The sequence below is a fragment of the Chenopodium album genome, chromosome 4, assembly GCF_948465745.1.
Source record: "Chenopodium album chromosome 4, dcCheAlbu1.1, whole genome shotgun sequence".
NCBI classification, from domain to species: Eukaryota; Viridiplantae; Streptophyta; class Magnoliopsida; order Caryophyllales; family Amaranthaceae; genus Chenopodium; species Chenopodium album.
This window is the reverse complement of record NC_137837.1, coordinates 3,200,204-3,226,076: the sequence shown is the minus strand read 5'-3', so window position 1 is coordinate 3,226,076 and position 25,873 is coordinate 3,200,204. Positions and strand designations below refer to the sequence as shown.

General features: G+C 35.8%; 2 protein-coding genes and 1 pseudogene across 5 annotated transcripts; 1 reads left to right on the top strand and 2 right to left on the bottom strand.

Annotated features, from left to right (window-relative positions):
• Nucleotides 1-375: 375 nt before the first annotated feature.
• Nucleotides 376-2,386, bottom strand: LOC145626342 (mitochondrial import inner membrane translocase subunit TIM17-2 pseudogene; annotated as a pseudogene). Its single transcript, XR_014110991.1, has 2 exons — nt 1,628-2,386; nt 376-939 (listed from the first exon to the last, which is right to left on the bottom strand). The product of XR_014110991.1 is annotated as a mitochondrial import inner membrane translocase subunit TIM17-2 pseudogene (transcript).
• Nucleotides 2,387-3,830: 1,444 nt separating this feature from the next.
• LOC145628553 (gamma-tubulin complex component 2-like) lies at nt 3,831-12,044 on the top strand. Of its 2 annotated transcripts, none has more exons than XM_081680881.1 (21): nt 3,831-4,139; nt 4,253-4,290; nt 4,431-4,476; nt 4,755-4,889; nt 5,064-5,195; nt 5,652-5,735; nt 5,844-5,942; nt 6,094-6,185; nt 6,381-6,453; nt 6,528-6,680; nt 6,800-6,919; nt 7,081-7,134; nt 7,830-7,913; nt 8,069-8,143; nt 8,242-8,370; nt 10,064-10,189; nt 10,293-10,400; nt 10,628-10,690; nt 11,230-11,304; nt 11,453-11,619; nt 11,702-12,044. In XM_081680881.1, the coding sequence occupies exons 1-21, from the start codon at nt 4,056-4,058 to the stop codon at nt 11,823-11,825; spliced, it is 2,061 nt and encodes a 686-aa protein (XP_081537007.1). In that variant the 5' UTR covers nt 3,831-4,055; the 3' UTR covers nt 11,826-12,044. The 2 variants fall into 2 exon arrangements, with proteins under 2 accessions (XP_081537007.1, XP_081537006.1); XM_081680880.1 differs by having other exon boundaries at nt 3,833-4,139; nt 4,244-4,290.
• A 230-nt stretch (nt 12,045-12,274) lies between these two features.
• Nucleotides 12,275-24,811, bottom strand: LOC145628554 (putative E3 ubiquitin-protein ligase ARI8). 2 transcript variants are annotated; one of them, XM_081680883.1, is made up of 16 exons: nt 24,254-24,811; nt 21,082-21,206; nt 20,672-20,777; nt 20,411-20,501; nt 19,780-19,952; nt 19,186-19,290; nt 18,877-18,965; nt 17,244-17,351; nt 16,908-16,998; nt 16,712-16,801; nt 14,424-14,471; nt 13,688-13,759; nt 13,511-13,610; nt 13,304-13,430; nt 12,889-13,046; nt 12,275-12,799 (listed from the first exon to the last, which is right to left on the bottom strand). In XM_081680883.1, the coding sequence occupies exons 1-16, from the start codon at nt 24,419-24,421 to the stop codon at nt 12,789-12,791; spliced, it is 1,662 nt and encodes a 553-aa protein (XP_081537009.1). In that variant the 5' UTR covers nt 24,422-24,811; the 3' UTR covers nt 12,275-12,788. The 2 variants fall into 2 exon arrangements, with proteins under 2 accessions (XP_081537009.1, XP_081537008.1); XM_081680882.1 differs by having other exon boundaries at nt 12,275-13,046.
• Between the last annotated feature and the right edge of the window lie 1,062 nt (nt 24,812-25,873).

Here is a 25,873-nt window from a genome sequence, read left to right as displayed (position 1 = left end):
CATTTAAAAAAAAATGAAAAGGAAGAAGATTGGTAAACACACCCGACAACTGAGAGGTACTGAGAACTTGAATTAAACGATGCTAGTTTGTGCACCAAAACAGCAAAGCTCGATCACTCCACCAGAAGGACTAAAATTCTATCAATGAACTGAAAAAAATGGTTACTCATTAGTCATTTTGACATTCAACTACACAAAACTTAGCTAGGGGATAAGTATCAGTTAATATAGTTTATTACAAGCTCTAAAAAGTACGGTCATACAATTACAAGAACACAAGAATATGTATGTCAGTCTTACGTGCATCAAATAGGGGAAGAGGGACCTCGGCCTCTTCCCCTCTCCTCCATGGAGTGAAGGACAAGTCACAACCACAACATCACAAGTCACAAGTCACAACCACAACACTGGTGGTAAGAATGTAAGATCCCAGGGTAAGTGATGTGAATTCGAATTTCATGAGTCACAACCACAAATACCGGTGTAAGATCTATGGCTAACAACTGAGCTACCCTTATTCGTGATCAGCCTACAAACGCTATTAACTTTATTTATTGAAAATAAATCAGAAAGAAATTAACATGTCAATATGTTTCAACAGTCATTGAAAATCCATCTGTGGATTGAACCTACTTTGAATATAAGTGTATACTTTAACGCCAAACAAATTAATCTAGTTATCAAATCCAATTAGTTTTCCCTGTAATGCATAGAATCAGTCGCAGTGTCATACAAGCTCAGTCACTGTTACAGTTCCCCAATGCAGAAATCTTCTATTATGTCAAATACTCGTGTACCATGCTGTGGCTTCTGTTCCGGTTCTCCAATGCAGAAATCTTCTATTATGTCAAATACTCGTGTACCATGCTGTGGCTTCTGTTCGGTTCTCCAATGCAGAAATCTTCTATTATGTCAAATACTCGCGTACCATGCTGTGGCCTGCCAAGCAAACATGCACGCGTATGAATGTCAAAGTGCCAGAAAAAAAAAAAAAGTGCAGTAACAGACTAACAGCTATATTAAAACCAGCTAAATGTTCACAAAACACAGTTGCCAAAAGCATCAATTAACAACAAATAACAAAATATGAAATCATAAATACACCTGATTTATGGAACTTCAGAAAGTCCACATGACGAGGATCCGTTCATATATTAGTTATTTTTCCTTGATTGATCTTGATCCTTGTTCCTAGCCATGTTATACTACTACCTCCATTTCTTTTTATTTGCAACGATTTAACATAAAGTGTGAGTAGAAAATGAAAATGTCTACAACGCAACAAGCATTTCCATTAGACCATTAGCATAAAGGTGTCAAAGCAAGGCCAAACTAGTCAAGTACACCAGAAATAAGCAGATTACTTCTGAACAGAGAGCACAGAGCAGTCCATACATGATCACACCATATTGGCATTGGAACCTTAAGTAAGGTACATTAAGACTAATTGTTACTTATTCTCATCAATCACATATATACTGTAAAAAATTCACCTTGATATAACCTAATACTACCAAAATTGTTGACAATTTACATAAATTCATAACCAAATAACAAATTCAAACACAAATTCATAAATACAAATACTAGCAATTAATATATAAATTATACTGTTGTTTCTCCTTACATTGAAAACAAACAAACAAACCCATCATTTGTAATCAAAATTAGGCATAGGAGTAGGCGTATCAAAGCTCTCCAACACCGATTCGCCCCTGCTTCCACCACTACTCGAACCACTCCCCTCCTTCTTCCCTTCACCACCAAACCACCCACCAAAAAACCCACCACTTTGACTCCCCTGCTCAGACCCACCACCAGAACCCGCACCCGTTTGAGCATACCCATAGTACGGGGCCCCACCAGCACCAGCACCACCCATTGTCATGTCCGGCTCATCATACATACCCTGAGGCGGCGGCGACATAATCCGATTAACCATGATCCCAGCACCTTCAATCAAAGCAAGAAGAACCCCACCAAAAGCGGCAGAACGAGCAGATGATTTGAGACCCTGACGCATCTGAAGGAACCCACCAGTGGCAGCTCCGGCGAAGATTGAATTCCAGGGATCTTCCTTCTGACGAACATACACCATACCACAGTCGAAAATCGAGAATAAACCACCCCAAACGGCGAACCCACCACCAGTTCGAGGTGCGCTCATTCGGACCGTGTTGACCCCACCAAGAAAGCGCTCACCTTTAGGGGAATTGTAGGCTCCCTTTATGAAATGGAACACCGAACCTCCGACGGCTCCCATGGCGAACGCGCCGCCTAAGTCGTCCAGGATTCGGTCCGGACATGGTTCTCGAGATGTTTCTGGTGTTCCCATGGCGCCTGGAGCTGGAGGAGAGAGAAATTTGAGAGAGAAATAGAGGGGAGAACAAGGGTTTATGTTTGAGCAAGGGTTTATGGTTTTAATTAATCCATTTATAAAAAAAATAATAATTAAACAAATTGGTTACTCGGTACTAGACCTGATCAATGGGCGGGCCGGGCCGAGGCATAAAAAATCAGCCCATTCTCGGGCTGGACCGGGTCGGGCCTAACTTTGGGCCAAAATTTTCATGCTCAAACCCGCCCAAAATGGACGGGCCGTCGGGCTTTTCAAGCCAGGCCAAAAAAATGAACTAAAATAGTTTAAAAATGTATTCCCAAGCCCGTCTAAAAAAATAAAAAATTCGGGCCGGGCCGGAAAATGCTGCCCAAAACCCGCCCAAAATCGGGTCGGGCTTGTTTTGATCAGCTCTACGTCCGTACAAATATTGCATGTACTTCGGGCAACAGGCTTAACTTCAGTTTAATTCAGTTTAGCTCTAATCAGTTCAGTTGAGTTAAGTTCAGTTCAGTTTAATTCCTAATTTCCTTCTCTCCTAAAATATTCAGTTCAGCTTATTTCAATTCAGTTTAGGTTTAGTTCGGCTTCAATCAGTTTAGTTCAGTTCAGCTCAGTAAATAAGAACAGGCCCTATGTATATATAAATTAAGGTTTATGCTCGGGGTTAGGCGAGTTTGTAGGGTTGAAACAAAGCTTTACATTTATACAAGTTGTAGAACGAGTTAAACAAGCACGATAAATTGACAATATAACAATGACAATGACAACAAATAGCACGCCAACGCAAGTGAATGAATACCCAAAATTTCAATTCACTAAATTCATGCTGATAACGATACTCAATGACAACTTTTTATAGTGCTTATAAACTTCTCTCTCACTTTTTAAATACTTGTAATTGATACAACAAATTTAACACACATGCATATGTATTAAAACCGAAAGGAAAGTTCTAATCACTTGAGTTATCTCTCACTCGCTATATACGATGATACTGTGATATTGCAAATTTTTGTGGATTGAAAAAGATACTCATATAGACCCATATCATTACATGGATATTTTCGGACGTTAATCACAATACAATAATCTTTTTTAAAGACTTCAAGACTAGGTGAGTAACATTAAACCCTCCTCGACTTGGTCAATTTTATTTTTTTAAAAAAAATAAAATGAAGTACTTTTACATTCACTTGTACGAGTATTTATTTATTTATTTTCATATATCATACGAGGCTATCTCCATTAATCAGCCTAAAATAGCATTAGCTACTTTACCAAAAAATTATACTACCCATTTATCACTTGATATGCATAAATTGTATACCAACCATACCGACTTGTATTTCCTCCTAGCATTTTTCTATAGGATGCCCACCCAGTTCATTTCAACTCCATCTAGATTTGTATCACACACCTAGCTTATGGTGGGATCCAACAACAGTTATTGCATACTATGACCCTCAAACGAAGTCCTTCTAACAAGAGTTTTTGCATACGGTATTTCCTCGTAGCATACTTCCCATAAATACTTCAAAATTGAACAAGAAAAAAAAAATGGCGGGTTAATGAGATTGAATACAAAAATAAGAAAAATACAAGAAAAAAAAAACCCCACTCTCTTCACATCCTCACTCACTCTCACTCTACTTTCTCTCTCCTTTACAGAGATCTGAGAAGAAATTCAACGAAAATCTTTGAATTTTTGTTGAAAATGGAGTCGAATTCTTCAACAACTGCACCAAATACTCCTCGTTGGAATTCTGATAGACCTTTTCTTACTGGTCGATTTCATCAGGTTTGCCCTAATTTCTCTAATTTGCTCAATTTCTTCAATTTTGATTTTAATTGCTTAATTTTTGGTTGCATATTGTTATTAATTTTTGTTTTGAAATAACCTAGGAAATTAAGGAATCATTAACCAAGGGTTTCTCCATGGATTCCTTCAGGTACTACTCAATTTTTTAATTATAAGTTTTCGGTGATTTCTCTAGTTTCGGAATCAATTATCTGAGAAATTTATGCCATTTGATTTAGTTTTTGTTTGAGTAATTTATATTTTTTAGTATTATGTATGATTTTTATGCAGTCCTGGAGTGGAAAAAGCCATTGGATGTTACCATGCTTCTGTTCAGGTATTATAGTTTTCGCTGTCGTCTCTTTGTTTACATCGATTTATCGTCGAAAAGCGATGTTTTTTGTTGATCAATGCAATGTTAAAGACCGTAGTAATCAATTACCTTTGGTTAAATTTAGGATTTGTGTGATTTTGAAAAGATTAGGACTATTTTGATGTCAATCTGATATAGTTGGTAGATTTCGAGGTGATGCAAACTTTGGTACTTAGTTTTAAATTTGTTAAGGGTGAATATTAATTAGAAATTTGTTGATTACATTATTTGCTTTGGTGTAGGAACTCATTGTTATCGATGATCTCCTTTCTGCTTTGGTTGGAATTGAAGGACGCTACACTTCGATTAGAAGAGCCCACGGAAAGGAGGATAAACTTACCTTCCAGGTTGATGCATCGATGGATTTAGCTCTTCAGGTGAGAGTTTGTTACTCCCTGCAAATCTTATTTATTCTTATATGGAGTAATGTATTACTATTGGTAAGTTCAGATTTCAGATGATTTGTAGAACGCTGATCATGATCATTGTTTGACTACTTCAAGAATTGCTTGTATGTTTAGCACTTAAACAGCTCACTGAAAATGTTGCAGGAGTTAGCAAAACGCATATTTCCATTATGTGAGAGTTATTTATTGATCGATCAGTTTGTTGAGTCAAGATCACAGTTCAAGAAGGGACTGGTTAATCATGCCTTTGCAGCTGCAGTTAGAGCACTTCTTCTGGTATGTTTTATGGCCTTCTGCTTTTATTCTGCTGCCACTTGCACCTCCCCCAAAAGAGGAATTTTAAATGTGTTAGTGCAGTTTCTTCTGTCTGTATGTTTTTTGAAAGAGCTTTTGATTCTAGGTATTCAAGAAAGGGAAAGGGTTTTAAGAGACTTCATTCCCTTATCGGTTATGACGTGTTTGTTTCACCTCTCTTTTTCCCCCATTCCCTTCCATTAGCTTCCTTCATTAGATTATACCAAATTCTTTGTATCCTGATGACCTTCACACAATCACATCATTGGGGTGTTAGAAGCTACCCCAAGATTATGACTTTATGAGGATAATGTGGCTCTTATTTGCAGACTCTTTTTGTGTATATTATAACTATGCATTAGAAGCTGAAAGTCTTTCCATGTTCATGTTTAAACTGTTAAATGGCTGACATTTAGCTTCCAATAAACTGTTGATCAGGATTATCAGGCTATGGTAGCTCAGCTTGAACACCAATTTCGCTTAGGAAGACTTTCTCTGCAAGGATTGTGGTTTTACTGTCAGGTCTGAGCCTTCTATAATTTGAGCTTTGCAGCTTTTCTTATAATGGATTTTCGGTGAAGGAAGTTAAAGAATGTTCTCTAAATGACCCTCCTATATATCTACTTGTAGCCAATGATGGGATCGATGAAAGCTTTATCTTCTGTGATCCAGAAAGCTTTGTCAAATGACTGTGCTGGTGTAGATGTTCTTAACCTATTGCAAAGTCAGGTGAGGGTTTAAGCTATGCACCAAATTCAAGAGGGATCGTGAAGTACTATTAGATCTTTCTCCTGTGTTTAATTTTGATCTTTCACTTCCTTTAACCAGTTAGATGGAAACCATTATCTTCTTGGTTCATATTGTTACTCTCCAATTGCAGGCTAAAGCTATGGCTGGTGATCATGTTGTAAGATCACTTTTAGAAAAAATGTCAGATTGTGCTAGTTCTGCATATCTCGAGATGCTAGAAAGGTAAGCCTTTAGTATTTAGTATAATCATCATGCTCTGTATCTCCCCTATTTTGTAGGATTGAGAAAACATCAGGACTCATGTGTGTCAGTGTGTCACAGTGGCATTATTTTTTGTTTATTTGGAATTTGGTAGTTGGTATTATCTACTTCTCCCCTTTCTCATGTTGTATGTCTCTCATCAAAAATCTATTGTAGGTGGGTTTATGAAGGGGTAATTGATGATCCATATGGCGAGTTCTTCATCGCAGAAAACAGATCTCTGCAAAAGGTATGCTCGTCATAGAGTGCGAGCAATGAAATTTCTTTTTTTAGAATACTCATATTTTTCACTCTTTATTTCAGGAAAGTCTCACATTGGATTATGATGCAAAGTATTGGCGACAACGGTATAGCCTCAAGACCAGCATTCCTAGCTTCCTTGCTGATGTTGCTGGGACAATTCTGACAACAGGGAAATATTTGAATGTCATGAGGGAATGTGGCCATAATGTTCAGGTTTTGCTTTGTTATCATATCTACATGCATGGCTATTATTATTTTTCATTTTTTGTTCGCTGGGTGCTAGAAGTGTTTAATATTTCAGTAGACTGCCTTTGACAAACATGATTTTGTAGGTACGAGTGTCAGAAAATTCTAAATTGCAGAATTTTGGTTCAAACCATCACTATCTTGAATGTATAAAAACCGCATATGATTTTTCCAGTGGCGAGCTGTTAAATCTAATCCGCGAGAAGGTGCATTTCTGTCACTTCGATCATTTACCCCACCTGCCCTGTTCTCTTTCATGCTTGTTTGTGTGTGGGAAGGCTGGAAGGTGTATCACCTTTGCATGTGTTATATGGAATTTCTAGTTCCTTAGATTTTTTTTTTTTTTTTTCTATCTCTCTGCGTGCAGTATGATCTGATGGGAAAGCTGCTATCTATTAAGCATTATCTTCTTCTGGATCAGGTATGTTTACATTTATTATGCATTTGAATAGTTGATATGAAATTTGTGCGAATTGGTTTCCTAATTGTTTGCTTACTTCTGCCTTCTTAATTTCTTATACAGTCTCACTGCACTGTGCTATTTCTCTTTTCTGTATAGGTAGCTGTAAGTTTGATAGCAATGCATGATGTGCTGTGTCTAACTCAGGGCTGTGTCCCAGTGTGTAAGACATCTCATATTGAGGATCAACCAAATTTTCCCTTCTCCGCTAAGACACACTATTATATATTGTTTCAGGAGTAGCTATTTTGTAGACATTAAACTCTACATTATGTAGGAGCAATCCATATGTTTGCATGTATTAAATGTTTTAGAACATCAATAACAAGAACCCGTTAATTTCCATAATTCCATGTCATTATTCTGGAGAGAGGGGGCAGGGTGTTCTTCTCCCTTAAGATGTCTGTTTCCTTTCCCTGGTGATTTAACTTTTAAGGAGACTCGTGGTTAGACCTTTAATTGAACATCAATTATTCTACAGTTTCTTAATTTTGAGCCACCAATTTGGTGAAGATTTGATTTAATTCAAGGATAAAATTATGCAACCATATGTTGCTTTCAGCTTAGTTTGAAACGGTCTTTCCTGTACGCGTTGTTAAACTATTTTTTCCAGATTTTTAAGATTATGTTTTGATGAAATTGCTTAATCACTGCAGGGAGATTTTCTTGTCCACTTCATGGACATAGCTAGAGATGAACTGACCAAAAAGACAGAGGAGATCTCAGTAGAGAAACTGCAGGTCTCTTGACTTTATATTCTTCATCAGTTCTTTCTGCATTTGTTCTGCCTGGTCGTGTACTTTTCTTTTTCTCTCCCATTGATATTCTTTGCTCACAGATTCTTGTATGTTGAGGGACTAACGTATGATTTTGGAATTACCTTGTCATCTTATAGTCTCTCTTGGACCTTGCTTTGCGATCCACAGCAGCTGCAGCAGATCCGTGTCATGAAGATTTGACGTGTTGTGTTGTAAGCTACTATAACCCTTTTTTTCCCGTGCATGAACAAACTTCTTCAGGAGTGCTATTTGGTAACCTGACTTTCTTGTTGGTATTGACACCTTTCAGGAAAGATCTACTTTGCTGAAAAGATTAAGCATGCTGAAAGATCTCGAAATTAGTAAAACAATATCTGATAATGATCTTGAGGAAACAACAAGCATCACTGGCCTGGAGACATTTTCCTTGAGTTACAAGGTAAGGTACTAGTAAATATAGATTGTAATTCTTGATCAGTCTTCTTGTTTAAATATTCCCTTCTGTGTAATATTGTGTCTGAACTAGATAAGTTTGAGATGCATTTTTTTCCACATGTTTGATCTGATGTATTGGGAGGGTGAACTCAGAGTACCATAGACCTCTTGTGTTATCTACTCATGTCACTACTCTGCTTGATGCCTTGATGTTGAAAGGTCTAAAAAGCTTTGTGCCACTATTACATGTAATTTTTTTGTCTGCGACTTCATGAGAAGTTTGTTGGGTATGATTAGGCTTTGTAACCAATAAAGCTCAGGATTACTTCACGATGTGACAATTTCATTGAGAATTATGGAGAGAGAGGTATCACTATTCCTCATGTCCCAACTATTAACCTACAAACAATATTATTGCTCCGGTAACCCTTAATCTTTACTATGAATTACACCACCTAACACCCAGCAACAAAGATGGAAAAATAGAAGCCTCTAGCAGTCTAGCTCCCTAATAAACATATTAGGTTGTCAACTTATCACTACATACAGCCTACGATAAACCATGTGATTGTCCCCTAAACTTTTTGTAGTTTATACATGAAACTGCACCACCTGACATTTCCTTATCAAATTAAGGGAACTCAAAAGCGAGTTCTCTATCTGCCAAAGTCCCAAGCAACCTAATTGGTTACAAGTATTGGAAAGTTTATTGAGAAGATTGATTAACTACTGCTTGTCTCCTAATGAGACACCTAAGGTAGTTTAGGATGCATTTTTATGTAATGAACTTGCATAAAACTGTTATTCAAGGTTACACCTCAGAAATCTATGAAGATTTGAGGTTTTTAAGAAATTTGAAGGGAAGCCTCCTTAGGTGCCAATAAATTTTTACCATCTCTCCAATGGCCAATATCAAACTTTTATTGATCCTATTTTAATTCTTTTCTGTAACCGTCGCTGAGTGCCACAACTTTGTTGTGCAAGTTCGTGACTTACAGTTTTTAGAAAAATGATGTGAAATTACTGCCTATGTCTTTGAGACATGTACCCCACACCAGTGTTGGATCTCCTCTCTTTCCAAATCCCTGTCTGCTACTCTGCTCTATCTGTCCCCTCTATATCCTTTGGTATTCTTTCTTGTATTTCTCTATGTTTCATCTATATGCAAATTACAAAGTATATAGTTATAAAATAATCTTTATTATTTCTGATTGTCTATGCAAATAAAGTCTGAATAATAAAACAGAATAGGTATAATCCCAAGAAATAAAGAATAGTTTTTGACAGTTATTTTTATCATTCAACTTTGCTGATCTTTATATAAAGATAAAAGCCCCATGTATTAGACAGTCAGACTGTTTTTTTTTTTAATTATTTTATTTTTATTTTTATTTTTATTTTTATCTTTTGTGGAACATGATTTGATTTTTGTACAATTTTTTCTTTCTTTTCTTTGTATTGTTAACATATATATGGGATCAACTAACTCATACAATCCTGAAAATGTATTAATTATATATTCTGAAGGTTTGTCTAAATTATCCAATGATCACTGTCTTTTACTTTGATTTACTAATAGCTCCTGTTATTTATACCCCCGATTAACATTGTCAAGACTCCAGACTTCCATTTGATGTCTATGGAACTAGATATGGCATGGTATATATCTGATGTTTTGCCTCACATTTTGTGCTCAGGTACAGTGGCCAATGTCTCTTGTTATATCAAGAAAAGCCTTGACCAAGTATCAATTGATTTTTCGATTTCTGTTTCACTGTAAACACGTCAGCCGCCAGCTTTGTGGAGCCTGGCAAGTGCATCAAGTATGCTGTTGTAGTCTTTTCTATGCTTTCATGCTTGACATGTTGATGATGCTGTTTTCTGTTTGTTCATACTTTTTAGTAAAGATTGGGATTCATGTTGCAGGGAGTTCGTTCTGCTAATTTAAAGGGAACTGCTATATCTCGTTCTTCTCTTCTTTGTAGAAGCATGCTGAAGTTTATCAATAGCCTTTTACATTACCTAACTTTTGAGGTAAAACACTTGAGTTTTATGTGCTTGATTTCTATGGAGTATTACATTGTCTATTTTTTGTTGTTGTTGTTTTGTGGAATATTCTGCATCACATTTGAGCATACTGTACGTCATATTTATTACTCCTTTTGCTTTTTGCTCTTTTGTTTCATCCAAAAAATGTTTATGATTTTTAGCTTGTAGATAGACTTTTGCATAGCTTAATTCTTCTTGATAATATCAATCAGGTCCTTGAACCCAATTGGCATGTGATGAATAATAGGCTGCACTCAGCAAAGAGCATAGATGAGGTATGATTTTTTAATAATTTTCTCGTTAATGCTCATCAATGGCTACTAGCATCACAATCCCATTTTAGGAATTAATTGGTTAAGCTTGAGGTTTATTTGTAAAGGTAGGAATCATTCAAGCATCCAGAATGTGGCCATTAATTTTTCCTTAAAAATAAAAAATTATAACCAACCTTCATACAAGTTAACCAGGAGCAAAGGTAGATGAGTATTTTTGAATGAAAAGATAAATTATGAAAGCTTAAAATGATCAATACTGGAACAGGTAAAGGCTGAACTTACAAATAAAAAAATAAAAAATAAAAAAAATCAACTTTCTCAAGTGGTCGCTAAATTGTCAGTTTTTGAAATGGAAAATGAATCTATTGAGGATATTATAAACTTCTTTCTTAAAATTTTTTTTTTAAAAAAAAAAAGAAAAAAAGAAAAATATGAAGCAATTTTTTTTAAGGGAGATGGGGAGAGGAAAATAGTTGAGAACAAGCTTGTTTTATTACATTTTCTCAATTCTCACTTGGTTTGCTGATTTTGATAAATAGGTTATCCAGTATCATGACTTATTTCTTGAGAAGTGTCTCAGAGAATGTATGCTGCTACTGCCAGAACTTCTTAAGGTTAACTGCAATCTTCTATTAAAGTTCTTGGACACGATCCTTTCACTTGAAAAAACATCCATAAATGCATTTGCTTGAAGTATATATTAGATGCAACTTCTATATTGTTGACATATTCTGATTGTTACAACTGGCTTGGAAAATGCAGAAGATGGAGAAATTAAAACTTATTTGTCTTCAGTACGCCGCTGCTACTCAATGGTTGATATCTTCCTCCATTGAAATTGCTGAGCCACAATCAAAAGAATCGAAGTGTAGGACTTCATCCAAGTCGTTAAAGTTCATAAAAAATGCATCAGTTACAGATTCTATACAGTAAGTCAGTTAGTTACATGTCCCACAGCTTCTCATGTCTGTTCTCCCAAGTCCAACTCACTCATCGTATAAATGGTTGCAGGAAATTCGAAAGAGAATTTAATGCTGAACTCCATAGCCTTGGGCCAATCTTGAGTAGCCGTTCACAAGCAGAACCATTTTTGACGCATTTAGCACAGTGGATTCTTGGAGTTGGAAATGAATAGTACTTCGTATAAAAGAAAAGCAGGGTGTGTATGAGTATAGCCGTTCATACTTGCACATGTTCTTTGTGTGACTCACATTTCTGTATTTGGTTGAAAATAGTTATATCGAGTAGAATTTGTACTAAGATTCATGGTGATGCAAATGTAAAATTTTGTGTAAAGATTCACTTTGTGCAGCTCTGAGTCAATTACAAAATTAACTTGGTTCTTGTTTGATAATTTTAAAACGTCCTCAATGGTAATGTATGATGTATAAAAAAACAACAGTGAGTTTTTTCTAATCAGTATACCCGAAAAAAAAAAGGGAATGTACTCTGGTAAAAAGACTAACATCTAATAATTAAAAGTTTAATTATATACGAAGTATCAAGCATGATATTTTGTACACATTATATATATACATAAATTTAGAATGTTGAGAATGACTAATCTACATCATTAAGGCACACTGGCACAATAACATAATTGTTGATAGAATGAAAAACTTTATTGACAATGACTCAATGAGGATCGTCAAACCGGTTTGTTACAAGTACAATTTTTTCACTATTGTACAACTATTTTTCTTTTTCTTTTTTTTTTTTCCACTACTACAATCTGGCTGAAAGGCTCAGGCCATTGAACAAATTAAGGACAACTAGATAATACAAGTTTTTCCATTGAATTCTGGTCAGGATCCAAACGCAGAGACACAGCAGATGGGAACTATATACAGCTGAAATTATGACACGATACAAACATTGTACCTCCCCAAACCATTATCACCGTCTGTTATTTCTGTCTGTATGAACTCAGGTTACCACCTCATATGCATAGGAGGTCAGAAACAAGTGAATTGCAATGAGATCATTAGGCATCAATTATTGACATCTGATGCCTTGGCCACCATCGATGAGTTTTTGGCCTCGACATTTTGTCTTCGCCTTCAGGTGAATCCAAGTATAGGAGGCTGTTCACCTTCTATTATGACACATCTGACAAATGGTAGCGGATCTAACATTAGCAAATGTACAATGTTCACATGACCAGTGGCTTGAATCATCAATATTCCTACTGGAACTACCAGATTTTGCAGAGGTGCCTCTGCCCCTTCCACTTTTGCTCCTGCTTCCTCCCAGGCTTTTTGAACTTGTGGTTCGGCTGCAAGCACCATGCGAATCCACATCTGCTAAACCATTTTCTAGGGCACGCACGAGGTTTTCAAAATAATTTCTCGTTACACTGTCACCAATTTATTGTACAAGTCAGGGAACAATGAAACATTATATTGTAAGTTGCAGTTTATGAACCTTTATTACTTGCCCAACCGGCATAGTTGGAGAGGACAAGTCGAAACAACAAAAAAAGTAAATTAACAGTTATTATAGAATAACAGGCTGCAAGGGAGGCTTAAATGTTTGAGTTAATTTAAGCATCAATTAATTTGATGTAATGAAGTCACAAGAAATACTCAAAACTCAATCTATTAATTGCAATACCTTGTAAGACCAGCTAGCTTTGTGCGGAACTCATTGAATTCCTTTGATGGACCTTCTGCATTAAGGTACACTTGCAGCTCCTTCTCAGCACATTGATGAAGTCGCTCCAAACCAGCCTCTGCTTCTCCTGCAAGACAAAGATAAAGATTATCAGCAACCAGAAGACTTATTATAATGAATGTACAACCTCAGATCCAGATGGCATACCCTGCATATACTCAAAAAACCGTCTCTTTGCATGTTCGTGCTCAGGCAAGTAATAACCATATGCATACGTCCATTTTAGGACACGTCTACATTCAACAATCTGTGAGCACAGATGCACTCATTAGAGAGAGAGTCCAAATTTGGGAGAGGTAACAAAAGACAAAATCTACGACCTACCTGTGACCATGCTTCAATGATAAACTTCAGCTGTGACTCTGGCTGACATTGTATGTCACTCAGCTTCTCTAGCTGCAGCATGCAAACAAACATCAATATTTCATGGCGATACTACTCAAAAACATTTATGAAGTATTAGTTAAGGAATTAATCCTTGTAATAAATGTTACCAATGCCTTTGAAGAGACATCATTCGGACGTCATTTCAAATCACACAGCAAGGAGTCTTTCCCTGATGTTTATTAGTTATTTGAGAAAAGGAATAAGTGAAGAGATAGTAATTTGCTTCAATAAAACACTGTATTTGTGTTTCAAAAAGAGTGAGAATTTGGAGCAATAACAGACTACACAATTATCCACGTAGTTAGCTAGTGGCAATGAAACAAGGAGAGGTATATATATATAATATATATAATAAGTAAATATGAATAAAGATAAAAGGATCCCAGACACAACACATGCGGTTATTGGAAAATGAGGGGGTTGTCAATGAGACTAGGATTTCAGCTCTACGTGGAATATTTATATCTCCAGTTAACTCCTTTCAATAAATAAATAGAAGACACTTTTCACATACAAGACATTAATGTTTAGAAGTGTATCAAATAACTATCACTTCAAGGCATTGCCACTGAAAGCCTAGCCCAGCTTTACCAGTGCTATTATTTTCCTTCTATCATAATTCATAACCAAATGACAAGGCCTATAAACATGCATCAAAAGAGAGGACACTTACGTGCACACTTTGCATCAGCTGAAGGTCTTGAAGTGCTTTCTGCCTAGACTGCACAAGTAAACCAAATGTATCTTAGAGACCAAAAACTCAACAGCTAGAGACAACGGACCAACCAACAAGACCATAATTAGTCCCATAATTACGATATGATCTATACTAAGTTTCAACTTTCAAGTAAAGATAAAGCTCCGAATGTAATAATTAATGATAAGAAGAGAATGACCTGTACTGGAGGTAAAAAGTAAAATAGAAGATTGCTCCATTCATTCATGTCAAGAGAATAAACCCCGATAAGCCACTGAGAATGTATGGAAAATTTACCAAATCCCACAAAAGGAGAAGAGGTGGACCAAGTAAGAATAACAAGAAAACAGGCAGGACTAGGCCCATGCTTCATCTTCAATAGAAACTATCAACACTTAGAAAACCCCTAAAAAGGGGTCCTCCCCTACTCGTTATCACTTGTATGTTCACTTTCTTTCAAAAGGGCTTCTACCTTTGTTGTCTAATTTAGGAGATGAGTTATATAGTTGGGTTACATGTTATTTAATAATAATTGGTTAGGACCTTACAAAAAAAAATGTGTTAAAAACTATTATGAATGGAAACTGAGGCTATTGAAAATCTCTTAAAATCTGCTAAAATAACACACCACATGATTTCCATCAAGTGTTGCACAAGTCTACAGCCCCTATATTTAACATACAGCCGAATAGCCAAACCATGAACTCTCAGGGTAAAACCCACAATTCCTCATGTAAAAGCCAATTACCTCCTCCAGAGGTATCTTACCACGTCAAAATGTAAAAAATACATGTGACTAACATGGATTAGAAGTATCACCAACAGGCAACAGCCCAGCAAACCATACAATTATGTGACGGATGACCAAACCCAACCTGTGATACTGGAAAATGTCATTAGTAGTAATCCTACTCAATGCTAGGGTCAATATAAAAAGCTCTCACTTTTAGAGGAACCCTCGCCTCTCAAATAGAGTTTGTTGCCGGATAAAGTTAAAAACTCAAAGGTTGAGTCTAAGCAACAAAGAAACAATCTACAAGTATAAGACCTTGATGAGTCCCTATCTACACCATAATCCAGAATCCACCATAGCTGGCTAGCTGCTTATTAAAATCCAAACACCCCAGGGAACAAAACTCCTCTTACTTCTTATTACGTGGTGGCCATAGGAAATGTATATCTCAATTATCAATGTGATAATGGTGCATTATGAGGAGAAGAGATTGAACAACCAAGAGAATAAAAAAAGGCTGATCTAGTGATCTCTTTGAATTACTTCATAAAGATATGCAGCCATCAATTATTTAGAGTTTCCCAAAAGCTGAGAAGAAAATGAGCACACTTGAATTAACTTCCAAGAGTAGGCAAGATGTATGTCACTTTCACAAAAGCAATTTCTAATGTACAACCGGTTGAACCTTGAGTATGATACAACCAAGACTATTTCTTTGCTCATTTGGAGCTCACATGTTGTGTCCAAATGAGCAAAAAAATAGCCTTGGTTGTGCCATGTGCATGATACAATCAGTTACACCATGGACCCTTAATCTCACAGGTAAAGCCCTCTCATTTTGATGAAACTTGTAGTTTCTCTTGATAATTCAATGCCAAAAGACATTATATCACAAGGGAAAGGCCACAACCATTTGCCTACATGAGCAATATATTTAGACACAGATAACGTCCATTATATCTCAATAAGGTTATGTGACGCTTAAATCCTCACAGGTAAAGCCCACTCATTTTAATGAAACTTGTACTTTCTCTTGATAATTCAATGCCAAAAGACATTATATCACAAGGGAAAGGCCACGACCATTTGCCTACATGAGCAATGTATTTAGACACAGATAATGTCCCACTATATCTCAATAAGGTTATGTGCAATGTTTCCAACACTTCAGCAACACACACTAAGATCACAATTAAAACTACTGCAAATGGGTAAAGTATGTGTATAGTGCACAAGACAAACTACTGCAAATAAAAAGTGTTGGAAGTAGAAAGAATTGAATGAAATGAGAAAAAGACGACAGACAGAGAAGGGAAAAGGAAAGGGAGGGAAGGAAGGAAGAGGGGAAGAGAGATCACTGAAAGAACAAAAGGGGCAATGACTTTCGTAGCCATTTTATCATCCACATCTAGTTGACTAATCTAGAATGAAACAGGTCTCAACAGAAAAAAACTTATCCTAGCCAAATTTGTGTAAAAGGATAACCATGGAAACAGAAAAAAATATATAATTTCTAAAGGCAACTACATACCGATTGGTTGCTTGCCCAACGTTCATAATAATGAGTATATCTCTCTAATGAATTCTTGGCCATCTCTCTACGTTTCTCAGACTCATCATACTGTGACAAAACAGGAAGAGGGTATCTCATCAATACAAATGCATTCCACACAAATAGGCGCTAAAGGAACATGTGCATCACAGAGTTGAAAATCAGGTGTTCATACCACTCCTTCCTGCTTTGCAGTTTCATAGCGATTACATGCATAGAACCCACCTGTCCTCTCACCATGATCAGACCAAGCACCAAGACAAAGCCTGCGAGGCAAAAAAAAAAAAAAAAAAAAAAAAAAAAAAAAAAAAAAATCTATTCAGATGACTTGCCCTCTAGATCCCCACTTTTTTCTCCTTTTCTTTTCTACCAGGACCCCGGCAGATTGTAAGGAAATTGAAATAACAACTCAGTCAACAACTTTAAGATAGAACAAAAGTGCAAGCGCAGTAGGAAGCAACAAAGAGCATAATTCAGTAGAGGCCATGCAAATAACTAACCATAAGCTTACCAGCAAAATTCAAATTTACAGGGAGGTGTACACGTGATATGCATACATCCTTGGTTTTTCTCAATTGGTCGCTTGCACTTTGGGCATGGCTTGGAATTAGCCAATATCCTGTAAATATTAAATCACCATTTCAGCAATAATGACAACATTTTTTTATAAAATAGAGCAACTCCAACAATGATACATTAAAGTTGGCAAGCAATTATGATACAAGTAAAATTGCTGCAATAATCAGTCTAAGCATATCAATCAATCAATCAATCAATCAAAGCCTTAATCCCAAAAGTGGGGTCGGCTAACATGAACCAAATTTGATTATTCCGTGTAGTCATCAACATAAATCTTTCTCCTCCATCCCTTACGATCCAAAACTTCATCCTCACGTAAATCCATGCACTTCATATCCTTCCTCACTCCTTCCAACCAAGTCATCTTTGGTCTCCCTCTTCCTCGTTTAATCCCTCCATGGTCCCACTCTTCCACTCTTCGCACCGGTGCACCCTCGGGTCTCCGTCTTACATGTCCAAACCAACGCAGACGATTTTCCCTTAGTTTATCTACAATGCCCGCCACACCTACTTTCTTGCGAATAACCTCATTTCTGATTCTATCTCTTAAAGTGTTTCCACACATCCACCTTAACATGCGCATTTCCGTAACCTCCATCTTATTAATATGCTCTTTCTTAGAAGCCCAACATTCTGTACCATAGAGCAACACTGGTCGTATGGCAGTCCTGTAGAATTTTCCCTTCAACTTTAAGGGAATGCTGCGGTCGCATAACACTCCCGTGGCCGCTCTCCATTTAAGCCACCCTGACTTAATCCTGTGAGTCACGTCTTGATCAATGTCACCATTCTTCTGGATGATCGACCCTAGGTACTTAAAACATTCACTCATGGTCAAATCCTTTCCATCCAAACTCACCACTTCATTGCGTGTCCCCCTCTGAGTGCCAAAACGACATACCAAATTATATTAATCCAGTTGCACGCATAAACAAGAGAAAAGACTAACAGCTGCCACTTGCCAAGAAACCCCAAAACGAGAAACTGACCCTAAAAGCATGCGAACAAAGAAAAGCACAAAAAACACAAATATGATAATGGTATCACCAAAATAAAAAAATTTAACTAACCAAAAACAGATATCCCAATCCAATATTGTAACTTCCTGTTAATTTAATCAGAATTCAGGGAGAATAAGCCAAATAGGTGTACAAACTCAACAGGTCACCAACAACTCCAACATTTACACCGTTGTTGAGGCTTAGCACTTTATCATAACTGAAAATCTAGTTAAAAATAAATAAAAACTTGTGATGCAGGTTGACTTGTGACTCAAGGTGGCAGCATACATTAACCTCAAAACTTCACAAAACAAGACCCATAGCTAATACACCTTTACGGGATTCAATCTCAAAAAAATGTAAAGTTAAATTAAGCATCAACACCACTACTGATGACAGCAAGAGCTCAGAGATTCCATGCACCCATTATTAAACAAAATCAAACTTATATTGATGGGATGATAAGGGAAAAAAATAATCAAGCTGTATACTACTGTCTATCATCCTGTAACAGACGATCCCCAATAAGGCAGCTAATTAAGTAGAAATCTTGTGATGTCATACCAGTTCATATTTTCAGACTCTGCACTATTTTTCATGATCCACTTGCACACTGTGCCACAATCAACAGGTCGATGAGCTTCTTCAGTACACTGCACATCAGAAAGACATTACTCAAATTTCTAACACTTCCCCCCAACCCCAATAACAAATTGGAGCGATGTCAGATATAGGTGTTCTGACTTCAAAAGATCTTCATAATGAAAGAAACAAGTTTGCAAAGTAATCTTCCAAAACCAGCTTTATCCACATAAAAACTGATAATTCCAAGACAAAGTAACAGCAGACAAGAGAAGGCAAAGGATAGCTTACACTCCAACAAAATCCATGTGAGCAACGACAAGTCACATCGTAGTTCCCACTGCCAACAACGAAATCAACTGCATAGTCACAGCCAGGAGCAGGGCACCATTTGGCCTACAGTATTCCAAAATAAATATTAAAACAATATCCCAGAAACAAAATACTTTACAAAAGTGATAAATGAAAAATAGAGCACCAAGGAGGTATCATGTGACCTGAAAACCATTAAAAAAGTACAGAAAAATGCCAAGTGCACCAGTAATGAAGTTAGAACTGTAAGGCAGTTTTCAAACCTCAAATAGCAAGGTTTAACATAGAAACAACAGCCTCTCCAACTAAATGGAAGAACCGATTTCAATTAAATTCCTTTAAACAATCAAAACAGATAAGATAGCTACCCGGAAAAGAAAAATCAATCTCATAAAAGAATTTAGCCTTTCCATATAATAGAGGCAATATCAAATGTAAGTATGAAACACTATGTCAGCTACAAGCTAACGTTTACAAGGCTTCACAGCCAAATTCATTGAAACAAGAACAACCAAAGCTAGAAAGTGTCACTTGTTTTTACCATTTAACTGAACAAAATGAATCCGAAAATACCTTCCTATTGTCTTCAATGTAAGATCGAAGAAAGTAACGTGCATACTTCTCTCTGTCCTCTTCACGAGCCAGTGTATTTATCATGTCTTGACCGACAGCAGCAGCACATGATGGATCAGGGCATCGCAAAGTAAGGCATCCAGGGCCGTCATTAATGGAAGTACCCAAGTAACCTGACCCAAAACAGAGAGAAAAATTAGGAGAAATTTCCTAAAGATGTCTTTTTTGTTTAACACTACTACAGACCATGTAATAAAAAGAAGGGAATTGTGATTGCTTTGATGCAAGAAGCAATGGAACTGTCTAATCAACTAACCCAGCTAATAAAGATCAGTTATATAGAATAGCTAATCTTTTCAAACAAAACTTTGTGTTCAAATCCATTATTGGCAATATATTCCCAAAAACAAGAAAGCATCAACACAGACAAAATTCTACAGGTGAACAAGAAAAAATTACATTGCTGATAACTCACTTTCAAAGTTTCAATCATATTATCAATTTTTTTTTTTTCCATTTATCAGGAGAGAGGAGGGGGGGTCTTGAAATTCTGGAGAGATGAACAATAAAAAAAATTCTTTGGAACAAAGAATGCAATATGCAATCATCAGGATAAAATTTCAGAACAAACCAGCCCAACATGAGTTACAAAATGGATGGCCACACGCAACTGCACTCATCATAGCACTTGGAAAGTCCTCAAAACATATCCCGCAAGTCATCTGTTCCATTAAGCACATAAATATGAGAAACTTACTTTAGAAAAATAGTGAAAGCAGACATGTCTTCAATCCCATAATTCACATATTAAAAACATTTCATGTTCTACATAAGTAAACAGAATCTCAATCATTTAAATACAGTAAAATAAGATCTTTTGCAGGTAACATACTTCTCTTGCATTAGGGAATTCAATAACAGGCCTTTCCAGTAAACCGACTGTGTTGCGAACCTTCTCTTCATCAGCAAACCATTCATCATGTACTTTACTGACACTCCTGCAAGGTCACATATAAAAATAAATAAACAAATAAAAATTAAAAAAAAATCACGACATGCAGGCATGCATCACTCAACAGGTCCACTCAAACAGTCTAGTCTAATACAATAATACCATAATCAAGATACAACCAGATACGCAAGATAACAGGTAGGAATAGTTCATAACTAAGATTGCTAGTAATGACAGAATCAAGTGCTGTAAACCTGGAGCACACGAAAGAATGACATAGAAAACAGCACAATGATTAAATCAGAAGTTGATTGCTTCCTTACAAGCTTAAGAGCCATAGCAACAATTACCAATTATAGTGGCGTAGAAGAATGCCAGCTTCAACCTTTGAAATTGATAGCACAGTTGATATCTTCAAAATATCATTCTCTTGCCATTGACGAATATCAGCTTCACTTAAAATGGTATAGTTTTGCTACATAAAATTGGTAATATGATTAGAAACCCGGCAAAAGAATTGCAAACATAAAACAGGTAGACCACCACAAAATGTTGCAAGCATGTATGGGCATTTTATTCAGAATACCGCGGGGCTAAAAAGAACAAGGCTCAAATTGATCGGAGTTCACTGCAGGAAATATAATTGCATATCTAACCAAACACAAGTCACAATTATAAATCATACCACTTCTATTTCACTATAGATTTGGACCCGCTTCTAAATCAAGAACCGGTTTGGACCCGCGGGGTACGGGTATGAACTCAGAACTGGTTACATTTGGGACAGGGTCGAATTACAATATCTAGAAACCGGTCTGAACTGGTTCCAATTCCAGTTCTTAGTTTTTAGGAACGGGTACCCAGTTAAAAATATATTTATTTTTTATAAGGTCTAGTACACACCCTGTTAGACTAAGTTGAATTTGGGGTTTATAAAGTTAAAATAAAACCAACCCACCTCAAGCCCTAACACACCTATACAATAAGTACCTTCTTTTTCCTACTTTTCTTCACCAACAGCCACATCACAAAGCAATGACAATTTTACTCTTATCATTTACCAGAGACCCAGACTCATCAAAACCTTAGTTTTCATCATCTTCTTCCTCAATCACCCATGGTGTAATCTCCTCCCACCACTCCTCAGCACCCTTGTTTTCTCTCTCCTCTTCCTTGTAGCTCACTTCATTTGCTGTTTCTTCTACAGCCTTAAACGCTTTGCTTCTCTCCTCCTCATTTTCGAATATTTTTATTTTTTTTTTGGAAATTTAAAAGGGGATATTTTCCAAATATATCCGAAAAACAAACAAAACAAAAAAAAAAAACGCTCCCCACCAATTCGAAAATCATGGACCCTTTTTGATCAGTTCCGGTACAGAGTCCTTGGTTTTAATTTGGATACCCGGTTTTGCTCACCCCTAGATGCAACGTTTTGACTTTTTGCACTATTCATTTATCAACCTTGACTACACTTCAAAAACAATAGTCATTGTACTCATCCAACCAAGACCAAATCATGGAACCACATTGTACTCTCCCCAACCACATCTACTTTTATATTTAGTGTGTGGATTCATACTTTCAATATTACAACACCCAAAAGAAAAAAATATTGCTAAATTGTCTCAACCCTATAGCTAACCATCCTTCATCAACTCATCATGCAGCAAAGGAAACCACTCTCCTCTCTCTCTCTCTCTCTCTCTCTCTCTCACACACACACACACACATATACAAACAAAGAACAAAAAACAAAAACAAACAAAAAACAATCCTCTAAATATAAGGTACAAATTCAAGAGATGCACACTTGTCCAAACTTTCATTCAAACTTTTGGAAATGTTGTTTCAAACATACATATTCATCACTAATGAAACCTTTGCAAATTGGAAAAAAAATAATAATAAAAATACTAACCTATAATATCTACTCTATTTGTTCCTTATAAATCTTCCTATTTACATTACCACAATCTCCAAATTACATCTTAAACCATAAATATCCTTCAACTACTTACTACAGAGTAATAAATATATTATGAAAATTTGATGATTAAAGCATTCACATCGTACCAGATTTAACTTTCACATGATGATATTATTCATAATAATCAGTAACCAATTACAATCAAATTTCTAAATATGACCAAACTAACACTTAATAGGAAGATCTCTAAAGAACAAACAGAGTATATTTAGAGAAAAAAGGATGAAGAGAATGAACTAGTCAATTATTGCTTCCACAGTTCCACAAATATTGCAACGTGTACAAGGTGTGCGGATAAAAACCCATTGATTAAGGAAGAAATGGAGAGGAAGAAAAATAGGGAAACATTGCAAAGTATATGAAACTTCCAAAAAAGGGAAAAATTGCAATATTTGGATCAGATTATGTATATATATATTATCTAAAGAGGATTTAAGTTACTTGATACGAATATATTTTAAATTCACTTCTATATGGTAATAAGTATAAAATTAAAAGGTTAAACAACTCATTTTTAGTTGGATAATCCACCTTGTTTTCTGTGAATTGTGTTGGGTGGAAATAAACTAAGGCCATAAGCCTGGAAATGAGGTGGTGAGTTGAAAAAAAAATATATAAGTACAAACTTAAATAGCGATACATATCCACTAGCATAAAGAAGCAACCTAGAATTAATTTAAGCATATCCTAGCAATGCCTCATCTTCAGACATTATGGATGATCGAAAGAGAATATGCCCTTGATCGACTTTGCTACACAATCATATACTGAGTTTTTTACCTGCTCACATCAACTCTCATGCCCTAAAATCAAAATGGTCATACAAAAAGCTTCAACCAAAATGACCAAAAAATATGGAAACATATAGTATAATGCACCATGTAGCATGTCCCAATCGTACATTTTGGGTTGTGGTTCATGACGGCGAATTAGGTAACATTGGTCAATAGCAATGACCAAGGACTCGAGGACCATAATGTCAATCAACTCTTAAAAATAAGACAGACATGGATGCATCAGCATAACCGAATCAATTACCACCGTCAACAGTAGGTATCAACTACTAGAGAACACTTAAAACTATATAATTTGAAATTGAAGATTGTGCTGCCAGCAACTCCCATTCAATTGTAGCCTTAAACCTAACAAGAAATACGATAACTAGCCGCTCTCAATCCCGTATATCAAACAACTCAAGGGAAATGATCATATGATCCTGATCCACCCCAAACCAGCTAGTTTTACTCTACATCAAAGCAAACCAAAATTCAAACTTTCTACCACTAAAATGCCACAAAGATGAGAGTATTCTCTAGAATCAAAGAATTTCCTTGATTACTTTCACCTAATATCCAAAAATGTAATTCATTTCGCGACAAAAGAACATAAACAAAAACAGCATTTAAACACTCAGAAATAACACTCAACATCATCAAAAACAGACATAAACTTATATATTACATCAAATAATATCATGATCAAATAAAATAAAATTTCAGAATGCGATAATCTAGACAAAAATTAGAGGAGCTAACCTGATTACGATGAGAAGTGAAATCATCATACTCATCTTCCGAATCATTATCAATAAATTCGTAATCGCCATCAGCAGCATCATCGGAATCGATAGCGGTGTCGCCACTGTAAAAATCTTCAAGCGATTCAACATCGTTGGCATCATGCATGTCATCCTCCGAATCCATTTTCAATTTTCCAGAAAAATTCACCAAAATTTCTCCAAATTAACGATAACGAATTTTCCAAAACCAAATTTCCTCTAAATTAATAGATAAAAGATAATCTAAATTAATCCGAGTTCTTAAAAATAAAATTAACAAAATGAAACCCTAGAATTGAGGGATGAGACAATCGAGCAAAGAGAAGAGAGAAAATCAAATTTCTGAATGAGTTAATGAAATTAGGGTGTGAAATTGGATGAATTTGTGAAGAAATTAGGGGAATTTGAGATCTCGGAGATTGAGGAGAGAGAAAATGGTTGCTTGGTGTGAAATGAGGGGAAGAGGAAAGGCGAAGAAAATGAATATGCGGGAAATTGAATGTAAAAACTACTTGCTCTTTGTCTGAACAACAAGAGAGTAATGTCCCAATTTTTGCCTTTTTATGGAGCCAAAAAATAAATAAATAAAAATAATAATAAAACAAGGAAGTGAAATCATTTGTGATTTTTTTTTTTTTTTTTTTTTTAAGTTTGTGATTTTTGTTTATTTTAACTGTGATTTGGTTTATCTTGTCTGCTGATCCTCTTGTTCTTTTGTTCCATTGTTAGGAAAGTTATACTAGGTATTGTACACTTAAATGTACACCAAGTATGGAAGGTTTCACGTTAAAACGACTCTTAAATTATACTATAAAAGATTCGCCAAGCATGTGATAAGAATTTCTTAACACGTTTAACCATGAACGTTGCACTTTAGCTTATACTTCGTATGTTATGTACATTATTAAGTGATGGTGACGCTATTGCACATTTGCACCCTTGTGAGAATGTGAGGGATAATAGAAAATCATGATTTGAATAAATTTGGATATGATTAAGTATTTTTAGAATAAATAGAAATAGGTAATAATTTTTTATGCGACAGTAAATAGTCATTAAACACTAACTGATCAAGTTAAGAATATCCATCGAAAATTCGAGCAAGAAAAAGTATTTTGTTCTTAAGTAGTTGTCTTCAAATTGGACAAATTTAACCATCAAATACTCGATATCTATTTAACCCGACTATAATAAGGGGATAATATGACAAATTTTGAATAATTTTTCTTACACCATTAGATATGACCTTTCTATGTATATTATACATGATGTGTAAAAATCTTTGGAATAAGGAATCCTTCTTGATTTGAAATTATCCAATATATCCAATGCATAGTATATTGTTCTTGATTTGAAATATCCAATAAATTGTACTAGAATCTGCCACCTTCTTATCCTCCACTCTATACGGTATCTTATCCTAGATAATACTCCTAAAGTGTTTTTTTTTTTTTTTTACAGCAATAGCTCTTACTGTAATAATCTATTATAGATTATAGCTAATGTATGATATAGTTAGCAAATGAGATAGCTATAACTAATACCCTCTTACTCCACTCGGCATGGATGTAAATATTGTATGTAATACAAGTCCCAT

Coding starts and splice junctions, on each gene's coding strand:
- LOC145628553 (XM_081680880.1), top strand. CDS start 4,056: ATGGAGTCGAATTCTTCAACAACTGCACCAAATACTCCTCGTTGGAAT. Junction 4,477..4,754: donor GTTACCATGCTTCTGTTCAG/GTATTATAGTTT, acceptor GCTTTGGTGTAG/GAACTCATTGTTATCGATGA. Junction 6,681..6,799: donor AATGTGGCCATAATGTTCAG/GTTTTGCTTTGT, acceptor ATGATTTTGTAG/GTACGAGTGTCAGAAAATTC.
- LOC145628554 (XM_081680882.1), bottom strand. CDS start 24,421: ATGGATTCGGAGGATGACATGCATGATGCCAACGATGTTGAATCGCTT. Junction 17,352..18,876: donor GAGTCTGAAAATATGAACTG/GTATGACATCAC, acceptor TAATATTTACAG/GATATTGGCTAATTCCAAGC. Junction 14,472..16,711: donor GTTGGGCAAGCAACCAATCG/GTATGTAGTTGC, acceptor TTACTTGTGCAG/TCTAGGCAGAAAGCACTTCA.